The 18,332-nt window shown below is 36.3% G+C and overlaps 1 protein-coding gene across 1 annotated transcript in view; it reads left to right on the forward strand.

Annotated features, from left to right (window-relative positions):
* TMEM260 (transmembrane protein 260) overlaps positions 1-18,332 on the forward strand; it is a 69,035-nt gene that overhangs the window by 31,268 nt on the left and 19,435 nt on the right. The window contains exons 4-9 of the mRNA XM_052647005.1: positions 2,629-2,806; positions 3,879-3,992; positions 7,095-7,274; positions 8,802-8,842; positions 14,443-14,526; positions 16,054-16,168. Coding sequence (XP_052502965.1) covers positions 2,629-2,806; positions 3,879-3,992; positions 7,095-7,274; positions 8,802-8,842; positions 14,443-14,526; positions 16,054-16,168 — 712 coding nt within the window. The remainder of the gene's footprint in view (positions 1-2,628; positions 2,807-3,878; positions 3,993-7,094; positions 7,275-8,801; positions 8,843-14,442; positions 14,527-16,053; positions 16,169-18,332) is intronic.

Consider the following 18,332-nt stretch of genomic DNA (forward strand, 5'->3'; position numbering starts at 1 on the left):
TCTGTCCTCTTGCTTAAATTCAGGTAATGCATTTTTGGTAGGAATACCACAGAAATCATGCTGTATTCTTTTTTTCTTTTTTTTTTTTGCAATAGATAAAGAAGCATATGATGATTTTTTGTCCCATTACTGGGCGTTAACTTTGATGATGTGATTAAGACTGTTGGTCCAGTTTGCCACTGTAATTACAGTTTCTTCTTTTGTAATTATTTACAGGGAAATACCTTTAGACAGTGTACATATTTCTGTTACTCCGAACTTTACCCTCTACTTTGGTATCCATTGATTATTATTATGATGGTTGTCAAGTGGGGATTTCTAATTCTTCTAATTTCTTCTATAGTTATTAGTTGACTTTCCATGGACTTTTCCTTCTCACCCAGTTTTTTATATCACTGCGGATCCATAGCTTTTCTTTTTTTACATTCATAGATTCTTGTTTATTCATTGGGTTACAGTCTGTAACTCTAATTATTTTTATGCTCAAGTTTTCCCCAATTTGGCCAATAAGAGTCCTGTAAGCTGGCTAATATGCTCTTTGTTAATGTCTCCATTTGAACATTTCCTTACTTTGTGTCCCAAAACGTTTCTAATTCTTTTGCTACTTGAGCTTTCCCATCCCTGGAATCAGCCATTTCTCCAAGGGTGCTAATTTATGTTTTAAGTAGAAGAAGGAATCTTGTATCTTTTGCTGACTTTCCAAAGTCATATTGACAGCTGGAACTTAGAAGTTTCTTTAAATTGTTACTAATACTTTAAGATTAATTCATTCTTTTATTTGTTAAGTTTCCTTTCTGTGCTTGGGGCCAGATGCTTCCAATTAAGTGAAGTTTAGCTCCAGTTCACATTTCCAAAAGCAATGTAAAAATCATTGATATGCAGAGATGGGCTAAAAACCTGGGAATTGAGAAAATTGAGAGAAGAGTAGAGTTTTAATAAAGGAGCAGGGAGGACCTTCAATTCAGGGAGCAAACGTATGGAGCTAGGAATAGGAGAGTCTTATTAGGGAATTTTAAGGAGCTTGACTACTTGGTAGGAGGTCATGTTGGTAATTAGTGTTTAGAGGGCCCAGTTTATTGGGAGCCTGGATTCCAGGTTGATTCTAATTCATCCTGTAGGAATAAAGAGTATTCACAAAGAGTATGCTTTAGAAAGTTTAATCTGATGTTATATTGCAGAAGAATTAGAAAATGTAAGGCAAGTTAGGAAACTATTACTTTGAATCTAAGGCAAAAGGAATACAAATGGAAAGGAATCTGAAAAGGAATTTGGAAGGAAGAAATAACTTTAGGTTCTTGAATCAGGAAAACTGGAAGAATGGAGTATTCTGCAGGAAATAGGAAACTGATGATTTTTATAAGGGAAAGAGAACAGGAAAATTGTAAACAGAAATTCAGAGAAAAACAGGTTTGGTGATATTGAAATTTGTTAGCTTTTTTTCCTACTAAGGTTGATTAAAAGCTATACAGTTACTCCATAATTTTTATGCAAAACAATACAGCTAAAAAGTAATGACCTATGATTTGACCTCTCAAATCATATCTCTAAATTGAGATCCAGATTCCTCAATTAATTTGAAATATGGGCTTCTGTTGGCATTGGGAGTGAGGAATTTGTTTCCAAGTATAGCATTTGACTCTTCTGTGTTACTAAAATTCACACTCTCACCCTTCTCTTTAAAAAAAAAAATATCATTTTTAACTTTGACTTTGTGTGAAGAAGAAATCATTAGAAACTAAGAATTTAGCTTACAAGATCTTAAAATCACCAAATATTGTGACCAAGACATACTTTGCCATATGTTGGGAGATAAATGTAAAAAGTACCTAGACCCAAACATTCCACAAGGAGTGAGAGTGAGTGTTCCTGAACAGATATTCCTTTTTTTTCTTTTATTCATTTTTAAAAGCTTTTTATTTTATATTACGATATAGGTGATTAACAATGTTGTGATATTTTGATCGTTTCAGGTGAACAGCAAAGGGACTCGGCCATACACATTCATGTATCTTCTCCCCCCGACTCCCCTCCCATCCAGGCTGACACATAACATTGAGCAGAGTACCCTGTGCTATACAGTAGGTCCTTATTGGTTATCCATTTTCATTATAGCAGTGTGTACATGTCCATCCCAAACTCCGTAACTATCCCTTTACCGCATCCTTCCTCACTGGCAACCATAAGTTCATTCTCTAAGTCTGTAAGGCTGTTTCTACCAAGCAGATACTCTGCCATTTTATTAATTTTTCAGTCTTAATCAGTCATGATCGTTTTTCTTCTTAGATATAGCAAGAAAAGTGGCCCAGGTTTGTTATCTCTCTAGTCTCGGTCTCTTCAGGCTTTCTGAAATGGCTTGAATCCTAACAAGTACATTGGAGAAATAAACCTCATTCAGTTCATAAGATACCAAGCAGGTTTGTTCATTTGTTTCGTAATAGGTTAATATATGGACTTTGTAATTAAAATCTGTTGAAAGGAATTATTACATGAAGTAATGTATTAACCATCTAATGTGTTGGGATAGTGCTGGGCGGCTGTCATAATTTCTGCTGCTACAGTTTATAAAAAGGAAAATAAAGTCAGTTCTTTTTGTTGAGAAAGAAGATTTCATGTTATCTGTATTTGCAGGCTTTCTGGCTCATATGCTGGAGGAATCCTTGCTGCGGGGGTGTTTTCATTTTCTCGTCTAACATGGCAGTGGTCCATTGCAGCAGAGGTTTTTAGCTTAAACAATCTGTTTGTGGGCCTGCTTATGGCTCTTACTGTACATTTTGAGGAGGCAGCAACTGCGCAAGAAAGATCAAAGGTAACCTATTTTGATCAAAGTGAAATCACTTTTTGTTTTAATTTTTAGACAGATGCTCTATTTCTTTTTAACTTTGGTTTAGATACTGTTTATCTATTCTGATTACTGTCAAAGTAATCTAGGCATGTTGAGAGAAAAAGCACTCTCCAAACACTCTCAGTTTTTTTACTGTAAACTATGAGAGCCTTTATAAAACATGAGAATTTTTTTTTCTGTCTCAGAGTTCAAAAATTTTTTGGAGAATGAGGGTGTTACAAAATCCCCTTTGAGTCTTACTGGGAAAGAAAGGCTTGTTAGCTAATCCACTGTCGTGTGTGTGTGTGTGTGTGTGTGTGTGTCTGTGTGTGTGTGTGTCTGTGTGTGTGTGTGTCTGTGTGTGTGATCTTAAGATGCCAAGCTCTAGGGTGACCACCTTAAATTATTTACCATTATGGTGCATTAGCTTATTCTCTAATTTCACAAAAGATCAAATAATTTGTACTTTTTTTTCACTAAAAGGAAAGTAATCAGATGTAAAATGAAGTAGTTCTGAAGAGATTATAATGACTAATCATCAAAATAATTTGCAGTGTCGGGGAACCCTGTCTTCTAAGGGCTTACCATCTACACATTGAAGAGTGCCAGATTATCATAATATTTGGGCAGCTTGTGTTATTAAAGAATTTAGAAACAAAAGAACATCAAGGTTTATCTGTGATTTCCATAAACAAACCTGTGATGATATTAGAGTTTATTTTTTGTTTAACATAAACCCTTTTATGATTATGAAAATAACATGTTCAAAAATAGCAAAAAGACCACCATAGGGAACCAGGTTTCTAAATAAAAGTGTTATATTTAATTAATTTAATAGAAGAAAATCTAAAAGAATTGCTGAACTTTAATATTAATAAAATAACGGTGATAGATATTAGTGAGTATTAAAGCTGATTGTTTGCATTAAAAGTTTGATGTTAACCTGGCTTACTGTATAAATGCTTAGTTTTAATAAAAAGAATAGCTTTTTACTATTGTGCTTTCTTAGTTTTCAGTGAATTTTTAACTTGGATTATTTTCTTTTATTATTTTTCAGATAGCTAAAATTGGTGCTTTATGCTGTGGCCTTAGCTTATGTAATCAGCACACAATAGTACTCTATGTTTTGTGCATAATACCATGGATTCTCTTTCGACTTTTAAAAGAGAAGGTAGGTTTTTGAGAAAAAAAGCCCAATATGACATTTATGGCACCAGAAAACATGAGGTTTATTTATTAGTTTCATACAGGCTTAATAGGGATATTGTAAAATCTATAGATGGTTTTGGGTAGTATGAACATTTTAACAATATTAATTATTTTAATCCATGAATGTGAGACATCTTTTCATATGTGTCTTCTTCAGTTTCTTTAATCAATGTCTTATAGTTTTCAGTATACAGATATTTCATTAATACCTCCTCAGTTAAATATATTCCTAAGCAATTTATTATATTTTATGCTATGCTATTGTAAATGAAATAGTTTTCTTTTTAAGATAGTTCATTGTTAGTATATAGAAGCACAACTAATTTTGTATCCTGTAACTTTCCTAAATTTGTTAAGTTTTACAGCTTTTTGATAGAATCTTTAGGATTTCCTATTTAAGATCATGTAATTTGCAAACAGAGACAATTTCACTTCCTTTCTAGTTTGGATTCCTTTTATTTCTTTTTTTGCCTAATTACCGTGAGTAGGACTTCCAGTACTATGTTGAATGTGAGAGGTGAGAGTGGGCATGCTTGTCTTATTCCTGATCTTAGAGGAGAAGCTTTCAGTCTGTCACCATTGAGTACTGTGTTAGCTGTGGCCTTGTCATATGTGACTTTCATCATGTTAATATATGCCCCACATCAATTAAATCAAAATTATTTTCAAGTAGGATCAGCCACTGGCTCGGCTCTGTAGATGCTCAGAACTGCTGGCTGATCAACCTCTGCTCTGGCACCACTGCAAACAGGAATGTGTTCTCCCAAGAGTGGAGACCGGTCGCTGTAAGCCCTGCTTCCCTTCTCCATCTCTGTCTGATCCCCAGTGGTTGAGCCCCAAAGATCTACTGCTACCCACCCCCTCCCCTGCCGCAGTGGTCCCCGCGAGTGAGAACTGAGTGAGTCTCCTGGGGAGCATCCTGCAATGCCTGGGGAGCTGGATTTCCACCCTGGGGGCTCTTTTCCCACTGGAAAAAGTGTACCCCAAGGGGAGTCCTCTAGTGTACCGCTGTGCTGGCCTAGGGGAGGAGTGAAATGGTCAGAGTGACCCTCAAAACTTCAAGTGCAGTCCTTCTTGGTCTCTGTGGTCCAGGACTTCAGCCTCAACCCCATTGTCTGGGATTTGCACAACAGTATCTTGTCTACAGGTAGTTGCTGGCTGAAGTTGGGATTACTTATGTTGCCATCTTGATGGTGTCACTCTTAGCCAGGCTTCTGATAGCAGAGAAGGTGCAGCTAAATATACATTCTCTGGCATGAACTTAAAAAGCAAATCTTCTGTTTTAAGTCTTTGGAGGGAGAGCCATATTCTCATGTAAAACATACAAGACCCAGAGCTGACAAGTTAGGAACCTGATCTGAGAGCCTGTTACCCTGTACTTAGATCAGCCTCTGATGAATGATGAAATTTGGAAAAGTGTGACTCTTCAGAGGACCTTTTATTTTTATTATTTAAAGAGCAGAGTCTAGAAAGTAAGATCTACCAGTGAAGTGATAGGGAATTGGATCTGACTGCTCAGGTGATCTAAGGCGAAATTAGTTGGTTGCAATCCCAACTGCTTACTTAAATTATCTAGAAAGATTTAAGAAAGTAAATGGGTGTTTGCGTGTGTGTATACCTTTGTGTGCTCTCACTACCCTAAAATAATTCTGATTTATTTGATTGGGTGTGAGGCCCTAGGACTGATAGTTTTAAAAGTTCCCCAGGTGATTCCAGTGTACATGCAGCTAGGACTCAGAGCCACTCTCCTGCACTCTCCGAAATAGTTCTCATGTGTTGATTTCTCTATTTCCCACACAAAAGGAAAATTCTGCAGCAACTATGTCTTGCCATTCTAAACTGAACTTTATAGTGTGCGGAAACTGCTAAAATCTAAACATTTATTTTCTTTAAAGCTACTTTTAAGAATAGCAAAGGCATATTCTTCAATTAGTTATTTCTTCCATTTTTTTCATCCCATCATTTTGTATGAATCTCATTACCACTTTAGAAATGTCAAACAAAATCTACTGTAATAAAAACACTCCATTTTCAATGAAGAATGCTTACTTGAAAATGCTAGTGTAAGTCAACTACTTTTCTACTTCTGATGAATGGAAATCTTGGTTCTCATATTCATTGTCACCTATCAATTTCCCTTTTTTGTAAAGAAAAAATTGGCAGTTTCCAATCATGGTATTTGTAGGAGATGACATTTCCAATTATTAAAGCAACCATAGAAATCTTTTGGACTCAATCTTTGTAAAAATTTGGCAGTTTCCCTTGGTTTTAGAAATGTGCAGAAGCGGGAGTTCCCTGGCAGTACAGTGGTTAAGACTCTGTGCTTCAGTTACTTCAAGGCTTGCTCCTTGGTAGGGGAACTAAAATTGCATACCACATGACATGGCCAAGAAAGAAAAAAGCAAAGAAGAAACTTGCAGATGAGAAATATATTCTGTTTGAGGCAAGATTGTTGCATTCAACAACAGATTTCCTTCTTCCTTTGTAAATTGAGAAAAAAAATAGCATTTGGATGAACTTGAGTGTTACTTAAAAACTAGCTTCATTTGTGCTGATTTCCATGAAATGTCCAAAACCCTTGTAGAAACAATATGTTATTAATGTGCAGTCATAATATAATATATAGTTAAAGCCTGCTCCTGATGATGATAATGAAGTGAATCAGTATTAGAACAATATCTTGGGCAGTTTTGAAAACAGTCAAACACCATAATCAACACTAATCACTTCCAAGTGGGTAGTCTCAGCTGTGCAGTGCTGCATGTCATGACATGGTTTTAAGTGTAGAGGATGCAATAAACATGAAAATCATGTCTTTGCTAATATTATTTGCTTCACTCAGATTTCACTTGCCATGCAAAGGAGTTCAGGCTGATGCAATTTCCCAGTAATCCACAGTAATCAGAAGGTTTAACATCATCTTCCGTGGTGACTTGATATAAATTGAGAGATCAGCTCTGAGTAAACATATTTGATGTTTTCCTCAATATATTCTTGAAGTTCCAGGATGAATCTGACTAAAATAAACACTGTGATACATGTGACTCCCTGTGCTCTAATGCAGGAGCTCTCCCCAGGCTCCCTGTTGAAGTTGAGTCTGTGCTTCTCTGCTGGTCTGCTGCCCTATATCTACCTGCCTGTCTCATCCTACCTCAATCAAGCTCGTTGGACCTGGGGAGACCAGACAACATTGCTAGGATTTTTGACACATTTTCTCAGGGAAGAATATGGAACATTCAGTCTGGTAAATTTATATTTCAAACACTTTTAACGAAATAAGTGGCAAAACTTCAGTGTTCTGCCTGGACCATGAGTGGAAAAAAAAAAAAATGACACATGACAGCATGTGGAATTTTCTTTCGTTATTTATCTAGCAGATTTTCCCCTTGGAATGTAGCCTTTCACATGAGTTTGAAAAAACTGACTCACTTAATCTGACATCATCCTTTTGTGTATCCTGAATATATTTTTCAAGATAACAAGTAGTCAAAAGCCTCTGCTCCCAGGAGCTGAAAGCTTTTCAGTCTTTTTATCATCGGGTATCATTTTGGGCCCTTGGTCTATGATTAAAAATATCTGGAAACAATTAGAGGAAAAACGCTTCAAAAATTTTAATATACCTTGACCAAAACATTTCTTTTTTTTCTTTTCAAATATTTGATGAACAGTGTTCATGGTAGTATTTAGTAGGAGACCTAAATATGTTAATGCTTCATAAAATATGATCTCACTCAATGGAAACAGTATGTTCCAGAGAATTTCAAAAGACTTTGCTTTCCCTAAGACATAGTTTAGGGTAAAACACTAAATGCGCTTGTGAGTAATGGTTATCTGAAAAGTGAAAGGATATACAGATGGGTTTTTATTTTTAAATAGACAGTTATATCCGATTTTTCTTTCATGATTTGTGCTTTTTGTGTCTTACTTGAATTAGGCAAATCTCAGATGACTACAATATTAAAGCATACCATTTATATAAAATTTTAAACCATGCCAAAACTAATGATCTATTACTCAATAATACATAAAAGGTAGTAAACCTATATAGTTTTAGAATGTAGGGTAATAACTAACACAGAATTCAAGGTAATAGTTACCACTAGGGGATAAGAAAGCCCCTTTCAAGGGCTCTGTGAAATATGGTATTTGTGCAGTTCTGTTTCTTCAATGAATGGTGAGTCTATAGGTTTTTTTAAAACTATCCCCTAAATATAGACTATATATGTTTTTATATATGAGAGATATTTCCTAAAAATCATTTAATAAAAGGATAATTATTATTCTTTGACTGAGAAGGTTTGGTGCTTTAAATTTATACTCTGGTTTACTTACATTGGTTATTCCATTGAAATATTGCTTGAGGGCCATTGCAGATTTGAAAACGTGTATAATTCACACATAATTGTGAAATTATAGGCAGGTGATAATGAGCTCTAATCAAAGTGCCCAAAAAAGAGCTTAAAGAGACTTTGTAATGAAAGTGTAAAGTCTGTTAATTCATTAATGTGTTAATCATTCCTGCTGGAAGAGTTTAACTGATTTTTAGCCAATTATTATTTCTGAAATGATTCCTAAGGGATGTCTGTGTTTAGTTTTCATTGACTTCTCTTAAAAAATCCAAATAGACTCTGAAATAAACACTTTGAATGAAGAGGAGTTGCATCATATATTTAAAACATGTATCTTTTAAATCAGGGTAGTTAAAATACAATAGCCTTCCAAAGTTTCAGTTTAACACTTGTGCAAATAAACTTTTCTCTTTTATGTTCAGGCCAAATCTGAAATAGGATCCAGTATGTCCGAAATATTGCTGTGAGTATGAAATATTTTAAACTATTTTTAAATGAATTCTTTATTAATTCCTTTAAATGATTTTAGGGATTTCTGAATTTATCACTTTGTGAAGCAGTATATCTGAGAAGTAGTTCTCACCTCTGTGGTTAACAGTTTTTGTGTATAATGTCAAATATTCTAGCATCCCATCAATAAAATAAAGCTTGAAATGAGCACTAAATACAACAGTGAATAAGACTATTAGGAGACTAAATAGAATCTATAAAATGAAAATGTTTCAACTTTCAGTTGAATACAAAATTACCCAATATATTGTGGCTTTATAAATAACTTTTTCTTTGTTTGTATCTTCTTGCTTTTGGAGACATTTTAGAACATTGCATTTAGCACAGTTTAAACAATCATTTTCTTGTTAATTTACTTTGAACTATAATGTGGGGAGAAATATCAATAACATCAGATATGCAGATGACAGCACCCTTATGACAGACAGCAAAGAGGAATTAAAGAGCCTCTTGATGAAGGTGAAAAAGCTGGCTTAAAACTCAACATTCAGAAAACAAAGATCATGGCATCCAGTCTCATCACTTCATGGCAAATAGATGGGGAAACAGTGGGAACAGATAAAGACTATATTTGCTTGAATCCAAAATCACTGTGGATAGTGACTGCAGCCATGAAATTAAAAGATGCTTGCTCCTTGGAAGAAAAGCAATGACAAACCTAGACAGCATATTAAAAAGCAGAGATACTACTTTGCCTTTGCCTAGAAAAGTCCATCTAGCCGAAGCTGTGGTTTTTATTTCATGCAATAATGGACACAATGAAGGACGGAAGAGGTACTGACCTAACAGAAGCAGAAGATATTAAGAAGAGGTGGCAAGAATACACAGAAGAACTATACAAAAGAGTTCTTCATGACCCAGATAACCACGATGGTGTGATCACTCACCTAGAGCCAGACATCCTGGAATGTGAGGTCAACTGGGCCTTAGGAAGCATCACTACAAACAAAGTTAGTGGAGGTGATGGAATTATAGTGGAGCTATTTCAAATCCTAAAAGATGATGCTGTTAAAATGCTGCACTCAGTATGCCAGCAAATTTAGAAAACTCAGCAGTGGCCACAGGACTGGAAAAGGTCAGTTTTCATTCCAATCCCAAAAAAGGCAATGCCAAAGAATGTTCAAACTATCACACAATTGCACTCATCTCACATGCTAGCAAAGTAATGCTCAAAATTCTTCAAGCCAGGCTTCAACAGTACATGAACCATGAATTTCCAGATGTTCAAGCTGGATTTAGAAAAGGCAGAGGAACCAGAGATCAAGTTGCCAACACCATTGGATCATAGAAAAAGAAAGAGAGTTCCAGAAAAACATCTACTTCTGCTTTATTGACTATGGCAAAGTCTTTGACTGTGTGGATCACAACAAACTGTGGAAAATTCTTCAAGAGATGGAATTACCAGGCACCTGACCTGCCTCCTGAGAAATCTGAATGCAGGTCAAGGAGCAACAGTTAGAACTGGACATGGAAAAACAGACTGATTCCAGATTGGGAAAGGAGTACATCAAGGCTGTATATTGTCACCCTGCTTATTTAACTTATATGCAGAGTACACCATGTGAAATGCCAGACTGGATGAAGCACAAGCTAGAATCAAGATTGCTGGGAGAAATATCAATAACCTCAGATATGCAGATGACACCACCCTTATGGCAGAAAGCAAAGAACTAAAGAACCTCTTGATGAAAGTGAAAGAAGGCAGTGAAAAAGCTGACTTAAAACTCAACATTCAAAAAACTAACTAAAAAAATTAAGATCATGGCATCTGGTCACATCACTTCATGGCAAATAGACGGGGAAACAATGGAAATAGTGAGAGACTTTAATTTGGGGGGCTCCAAAATCACTGCATTTGGTGACTGCAGCCGTGAAATTAGCTGATGCTTACTCCTTGGAAGATAAGCTATGACCAACCTAGACAGAATACTAAAAAGCAGAAACATTACTTTGCTGACAAAGGTCTGTCAGTCAAAGCTATGGTTTTTCCAGTAGTCATGTATGGATGTGAGAGTTGGACCATAAAGAAAGCTGAGTGCCAAAGAATTGATGCTTTTAAACTGTGGTGTTGGAGAAAACTCTTGAGAGTCCCTTGGACTGCAAGGAGATCCAACCAGTCCATCCTAAAGGAGACTAGTACTAGATGTTCACTGGAAGGACTGATGTTGAAGCTGAAACTCCAATACTTTGGTCTCCTGATGTGAAGAACTAACTCATCCCCCTGATGCTGGGAAAGATTCAAGGCAGGGAGAGAAGGGGATGACAGAGGATGAGATGGTTGTATGGCATCACTGACTCGATGGACATGAGTTTGAGCAAGCTGCAGGAGTTGGTGATGGACAGGGAAGCCTGGCATGCTGCAATCCATGGGATCATAGAGTCAGGTATGAATGAGCAACTGAGCTGAACTGAACTGATGGTTTTTCCAGTGGTCATGTATGGATGTGAGAGTTGGACCATAAAGAAGGCTGAGCACTGAAGAACTGATGCTTTTGAATTGTGGTGCTGGAAAAGACTCTTGACAGTCCCTTAGACTGCAAGGAGATCAAACCAGTCAATCCTAAAGGAAATCAGTCCTGAATATTCATTGGAAGGATTGATGCTGAAGCTGAAACTCCAGTACTGTGGCCACCTGATGCAAAGAGCCGACTCATTGGAAAAGACCCTACTCATTGAAAAAGACCCTGATGCTGGGAAAAGTTGAAGACAGAAGGAGAGGGAGATGAAAGAGGATAAGATGGTTGGATGGCATCACCAACTCAATGAACATGAGTTTGAACAAACTCCAGGAGTTGGTGAAGGACACGAAGCCTGGTGTGCTACAGTCATGGGGCCACAAAGAGTCAGACACAACTGAACGACTGAACAACAATATTCATTTAATTCTTCAAATATTAATTTATTTAATGTTTTAAGACTTCCTGTAAGCTGTCCTTAAGCTCTGTTTTTGACTTACACATTTTTAAAAATCCAGCCTTATTAGAACCAGCTTAATATATTTTCATCTATATTATCTCTCAGTGTTCTTTGAAAAATGGGTTAATATTTGCTTTAAAACCTATGGAGTTTAAGATAACAAAATTATCTATAGCAATTTTGTAATATTACAGTATTTCAATATAAAATTAAGTATGAATAGGTTTACCTGACACTAAAGTGATCTCAGTATTAATATGGGATTCACAGGACAACTTGCAAACTTTTAAAAATATGGGGAAAATATTTTAAATCTATATGTGAGGTAGCTAACATGTTCTCGCAGTTTCTATCTCGTTCATTTGCTGATTTTCTTGCTTCCTTCCACACTCTGATCTTTTCTTTTTAAATTACTTTCATTAAGTTTTTTGACTGTGCTAGGTTTTCGGTGCTTTGTGTGAGCATTCTCTGGTTTCAGTGAGTGAGGGCTACTCTTCATTGTGGTGCACAGGCTTTTCATTGCATTGGCTTCTCTTGTTGCAGAAAACAGGCTCTAGCACAGGCTTCAGTGGTCGCGGCTCATGGGCTCAGTAGTTGTGGCTTGTGGGCTCTAGAGCTTGGGCTCAGTAATTGGGGTGCATGGGCTTAGTTGCTCCAAGACATAGGAAATCTTCCTAGACCAGGGATCAAACCTGTGTCCCCTGCGTTGGCAGGCAGATTCTTATCCTCTGTGCCACCAGGGAAGTTCTAAATTACTTTCTTTCTACTCTAAATAAATGATACATAATTATTATAGAAAATTTAGAAAATACAGGTAAGAAAACCAAGAAAATTAAAATTACCTATAATTCCAGCATGCAGAGATAACTACTGTTCTTAATCCATTAACATTCTTGTCTATATCCTTCCAATATTTTTAATATTTTTGCTTGTTTTTAAAAATGGAATCATAATATACACTCTGTTTTGTTAGCCTGCTGTTTTTCATTTAATACTATATCTTGAAAATACCTCCCTGACACCATTTATTCTTGTATAACCTTTTAAGATTCTTACAATTGACTTTAAATATTTCTGTTTATGTCTGATGAAGACTTGTGGCTCCTTTTTCTTTTCTGTCGGGGAGAAGGTAGCAAGAAGCTCAGTTCCCCTTTTAAAGATAAAGACAACTTTATCAGTGTCTGTCGGCTTCTCGTTTGGGGATTTTCTCCATGCCAAGACTCCCAGCCTGCTGTTTTCTACATACCTTCCAAAACTGTCTTCACATTCAGGATCATTGATATATTTTGTCTTAACAAACCTCACATGAACTCCAGAGATGCCTCAAGAGTAATCCTAGACCATACATCTAACTTTCACTAGCTGCTTGTAAAAGTCATCTATGGGAGAACTCAAAGGTCTCCTTTACATTGAAGTAATAGCAGTTAGGTCACATACTCAGAAAAAAAGACTTGACCAAAGTGTTGCCCACGCACACCCACACTGTTTGTTCCAATGAAGTCATATGTGGAATGGGGATATAATCCTAGCACTCTCTGAGGGAGAGAATTCCTAGTCTTTCATTGTTTCAGTGGACAGGAGTGTTAAGAAAGGCAACTCATAATTAACCTACTAAAAAATTCTTGAACATGATTTAACCTAATCATCTACCCTCTTCCAGTCAAGCAAATTGTGTTCTTTCTCCATGCGTATCTTTAAATTGCCATCCTGTTGGATTACATAATGGAAATTATTTAGTCTAACCCTAGGCAGTGACCATGTTTAAAAGCTTACATTTAAGCAACAGATCTCTACAAATTGATTTTGAGACTGACTTCGTTCCTTTTGAAGGATAGTTTGAAATGGGCCTCATGCTGGAATCAATTTTTCAAGTGTATTTGAAAATGAGTAAGGCTATCTTCTCATAGTAGATGAGTCTCCATTAGTAAAATACACATTGTGTGGTTTCCATAATTATGGCATTACATTTTCTCCAATAAAATTGCCAGTAGGGCGAAGAAAGTTCTTTGAGATAGTGTTTAGAGTCATTTTTTCATTAAAAGTTGGAGATGGCCAGAGCTATTTGAAAACTCAGATAATACTTGGAAAATGTTTATTAGTTAATGAAAGAATTTAATTATAAAGGGGAAATACATTTCTTGGAGATTGCTTAAACACTTTTTGTACCAAATAATACAGAAAACAGGGAAGACTTTTAAGAAAGGAGATAACCTCGAAAAGCATGGTTGGAGATCAATTCTCTTTCCTTTTTTCTCCATGATTGGACCTCCAGAAAATTATTTGAATTAGTTTTGTTTTCAGTTTCACATGACTTCTTATCAAACTAATCTGAGATACAAATTGGCTTATAAATCATTATAGTAGACCAATATCAAAAACACCAAATAATTATTTGTTCTTAGCTCAAATAGTATAAGTTGGTAATTCAGTGTTACAACTGAAAAACATCTTACAACTGTTTAGCTCTTTCTTGTGGTACTTTTTCTCCCAAATTTAAAAGAACACAAAATAATTTGAAATCTGACTCCCAGTCTTAAAATTATTTACTGCATAATTAGGTGTAGTATGTAAAGAATGCTTTGTTTGGAACTAGCAAATTTGTTTTCTGCCAATAATAAATTAAATTGTCTCTTACAGTTCTCAAGTGACAAATATGAGGACCCAACTCTCATTCAACATTCAAGCCCTTGCAGTTTGGGCAAATATATGTTTAACAAGAAAGTGAGTAAAGTAGTTCCTTTTCCTGTTATTTTTTGCATGTTCATTAATTGAATTAATATAGTCACTATATCATTATGGCAAATAGATGGGGAAACAGTGGCTGACTTTATCTTTTTGGGCTCCAAAATCACTGCAGATGGTGATTGCAGCCATGAAATTAAAAGACACTTACTCCTTGGAAGGAAAGTTATGACCAACCTAGACAGCATATTAAAAAGCAGAGACATTACTTTGTCAACAAACGTCCGTCTAGTCAAGGCTATTGTTTTTCCATTGGTCATGTATGGATGTGAGAGTTGGACCATAAAGAAAGCTGAGCGCTGAAGAATTGATGCTTTTGAACTGTGGTGTTGGAGGAGATTCTTGAGAGTCCCTTGGACTGCAAGGAGATCCAACCAGTCTATCCTAAAGAGATCAGTCCTGGGTGTTCACTGGAAGGACTGATGTTGAAGCTGAAACTCCAGTACTTTGGTCACCTGATGTGAAGAGCTGACTCATTTGAAAAGATCCTGATGGTGGGAAAGATTGAGGGCAGGAGGAGAAAGGGACGACAGAGGATGAGATAGTTGGATGGCATCACTGACTCAATGGACATGGGTTTGAGTAAACTCCGGGAGTTGGTGATGGACAAGGAGGCCTGGCGTGCCACGATTCATGAGGTCGCAAAGAGTCAGACACGACTGAGCGACTGAACTGAATTGAACCTCTGTTAATTTCTCGTTTATTGACTTTCTAGTCTATTGAGTATATTCTTATATAAATGTATATTTGAATATACACTTATTATTTTATTTCCTTAACCCTTAACATTATAGTGAGTATATTTCCATACCATAACAAATACTTAGGATCATTTAAATTTCTGTATAATAATCCATTCTAAAACCTGGGACAATTAATTTAAATGTTTTCCTGTTTAAGAGTCTTAGATTGCTTCTACTTTTTCCACTACTGTAAATAAATACCAAGGCATTGTTATAGATTAATTCTTATCCAGTATTTCTAGTTCTTACTTAAAGATTTATGCCCACATATCAAATTACTGGGTCAATGAATGTGAATATTTTTTAAGGCTCTTGATATATTGATATATTATCAAATTAATTTTTCTTGAACATTATATTAACATACATTCTCGTATAACTTCATTCTCACCAGCATTGAGATTTGTCATTTTTAAATTTTTTATTATTTTGATGCATGAAATTATTCTTTTGTTTTACATATGTTTAATTAAGCTTAAATTTAATAGGATTAGTAATTTATATTTCTTCTGCAGATTTTAATCTCATATTTTTTGCTGCATAGTTCCAAGTTATGCTTATAATATGTAGTGCAGTGTGGCTTATTACTATGTGCTGGTTATCTATTCCAACTCACATTTTTAAGCCTAAGGTCTTTCTTTGTTCCTATTTAAAAATGGAAAGGTTTTTAGTTTCAAATATTTTTCCTATAGCTTGTAACTGTTAATATTATTAATATTCATGTCACATAAGTAATTTTGGACATATTTTAATTTTTTTATAGGGACAGACAAAGCCCATCATTAATATGGCTTTTTACTGGGATGTTTTGCATTTATTCATTGTTCTTTGCCTGGAGGGCAAATTTAGATATTTCAAAACCGCTTTTCATGGGTGTGGTAAGTTTTGCCTAGATATATCCTTTGACCAGAAAGTTCGTGAAGAATGTACAAATCTGTCTTTCATGAATCTTGTAGAAGGGCAAGCTGTCTCAGAAATAGTTAAAATTGTACATGAAGTGAAGTGAAGTGAAAGTCACTCAGTCATGTCCAACTCTTTGGAATGTTGGAGTGGGTAGTCTTTCTCTTCTCCAGGGGATCTTCCCAACCCAGGGATCGAACCCAGATCTCCAGCATTATAGGTGGATTCTTTACCAGGTGAGCCACAAGGAAAGCCCAAGAATACTGGAGTGGGTAACCTATCACTTTTCCAGGGGATGTTCATGACCCAAGAACTGAACCAGGGTCTCCTGCATTGCAGGCGGATTCTTTACCAACTGAGCTATCAGTGAAGCCCTGATATTGTGTATACATAATCACAAATCAAAATTAAATTATTGAATAGGTAAGGCTAAGGCCTCTTTTGGGGGGGAAAAAAGCATTGTTTCATTAGCACAATAGTTAAATAGAAAAATAAATGTAAGGTAGATTTAAGTTAGTCACTTTATATGTGTGCTTGCAGATATGTTAATAGGAACCACTACATTTCTTCTGGAATTTTTTTAAATAGCTTGATGAAAATGTTTAATGGTGTGGGAGATCAGTGAATGCATTGTTGATGATTTTTATTAGTGGGTGTGATTCCAAATATTGGTCATTAGTGTTCTTATAGTTGAATAACAATGATGGCTTTTCATATCATTCAGTTCAGTCGCTCAGTCATGTCCAACTCTTTGCGACCCCATGAATCGCAGCACACCAGGCCTCCCTGTCCATCACCAACTCCCGGAGTTCACTCAGACTCACGTCCATCAAGTCAGTGATGCCATCCAGCCATCTCATCCTCTGTCGTTCCCTTCTCCTGCCCCCAATCCCTCCCAGCATCAGAGTCTTTTCCAATGAGTCAGCTCTTCACATGAGGTGGCCAAAGTACTGGAGTTTCAGCTTTAGTATCATTCCTTCCAAAGAACACCCATGACTGATCTCCTTCAGAATGGATTGGTTACTTGTGGTAAATTCCATGTAAGAATAATGATAACATCCCTCATATTTAAGTACTATTTTTGTGATTGGTTTTGTGGGGTTTTCTTCGAAACCTTCACCTATTTATGGGGGGCTCATGTTAATTGTAAGTGGCGGTGTTGGTTGTGGTATTGTATTAAATTTTGGTGGTTCTTTTTTAGGATTAATGGTGTTTTTAATTTTTTTAGTGGGGGATGTTGGTAGTATTTGGTTATACAATGGCTATGGCTACTGAGCAGTATCCTGTAAGACTGTCTTAGGAATATTCCTTTCTGGTTTAATTATAGTGTTTTCAATGGTTTTTTCACATTGAAGGATGAGAAGTTGGAAATTGTATTTAAATTTAATGTTTTAGGGGATTGCGCCTCCCTGGTGGCTCAGCTGGTAAAGAATGTGCCTGCAATGCAGTAGACAGGGGTTCAATCCCTGGGTTGGGAAGATCCCCTGGAGGAGGGCATGGCAATGGAATCCAGTATTCTTGCTTAGAGAATCCCATGGACAGAGGAGTCTGGTGGGCTACAGTCCATGGGATCGCAAAGAGTCAGACACCACTGACTAACACTTTCACTTTCTTTTTCACGTTTCTTCTGGAACTTTTTTAAATAGCAAAGAAATATGGGTTGTACTTAGGGTCTCTAGCAACATATTCCCTTGTTTTCTTACCTCACCGGTCCACACTTGTATGAAACAGGAAGTATATTTCAATTTTCCCTGACTACAATATCTGAAATTAGAGTATTTCTTCTCCTTATAAGAGAAACTATGTAAATGTAGATAGCAGCTGAAACCAACTGTGTGTGTGTATTTCCAAGAGACCTGATGAATAATACCTTATCTGAGTACCTGAGTTCTGAATCAGTTGAGAACAAGATAAACCAGTACATTGGGTGGGAGAATCACCTTTGTTACCAATAACGATGGGGCTGGAGAATGTGGTTAATATCTGTGGGCAATGGAGCCTCCTCATCCTGTATCCCTAAACAATCTAGTCACAAGCAGTGCTGCCCAGGACAGGCCTCTTCCCTCCCCAGTTCACCTCACCCCAGAGTCTGCCCCTGGACAAGTACTTCCTGTGGGCAACTCACTTCCAAGAGAAAGAGAG

The sequence above is a fragment of the Budorcas taxicolor genome, chromosome 10, assembly GCF_023091745.1.
Source record: "Budorcas taxicolor isolate Tak-1 chromosome 10, Takin1.1, whole genome shotgun sequence".
Classification (NCBI taxonomy): domain Eukaryota; kingdom Metazoa; phylum Chordata; class Mammalia; order Artiodactyla; family Bovidae; genus Budorcas; species Budorcas taxicolor.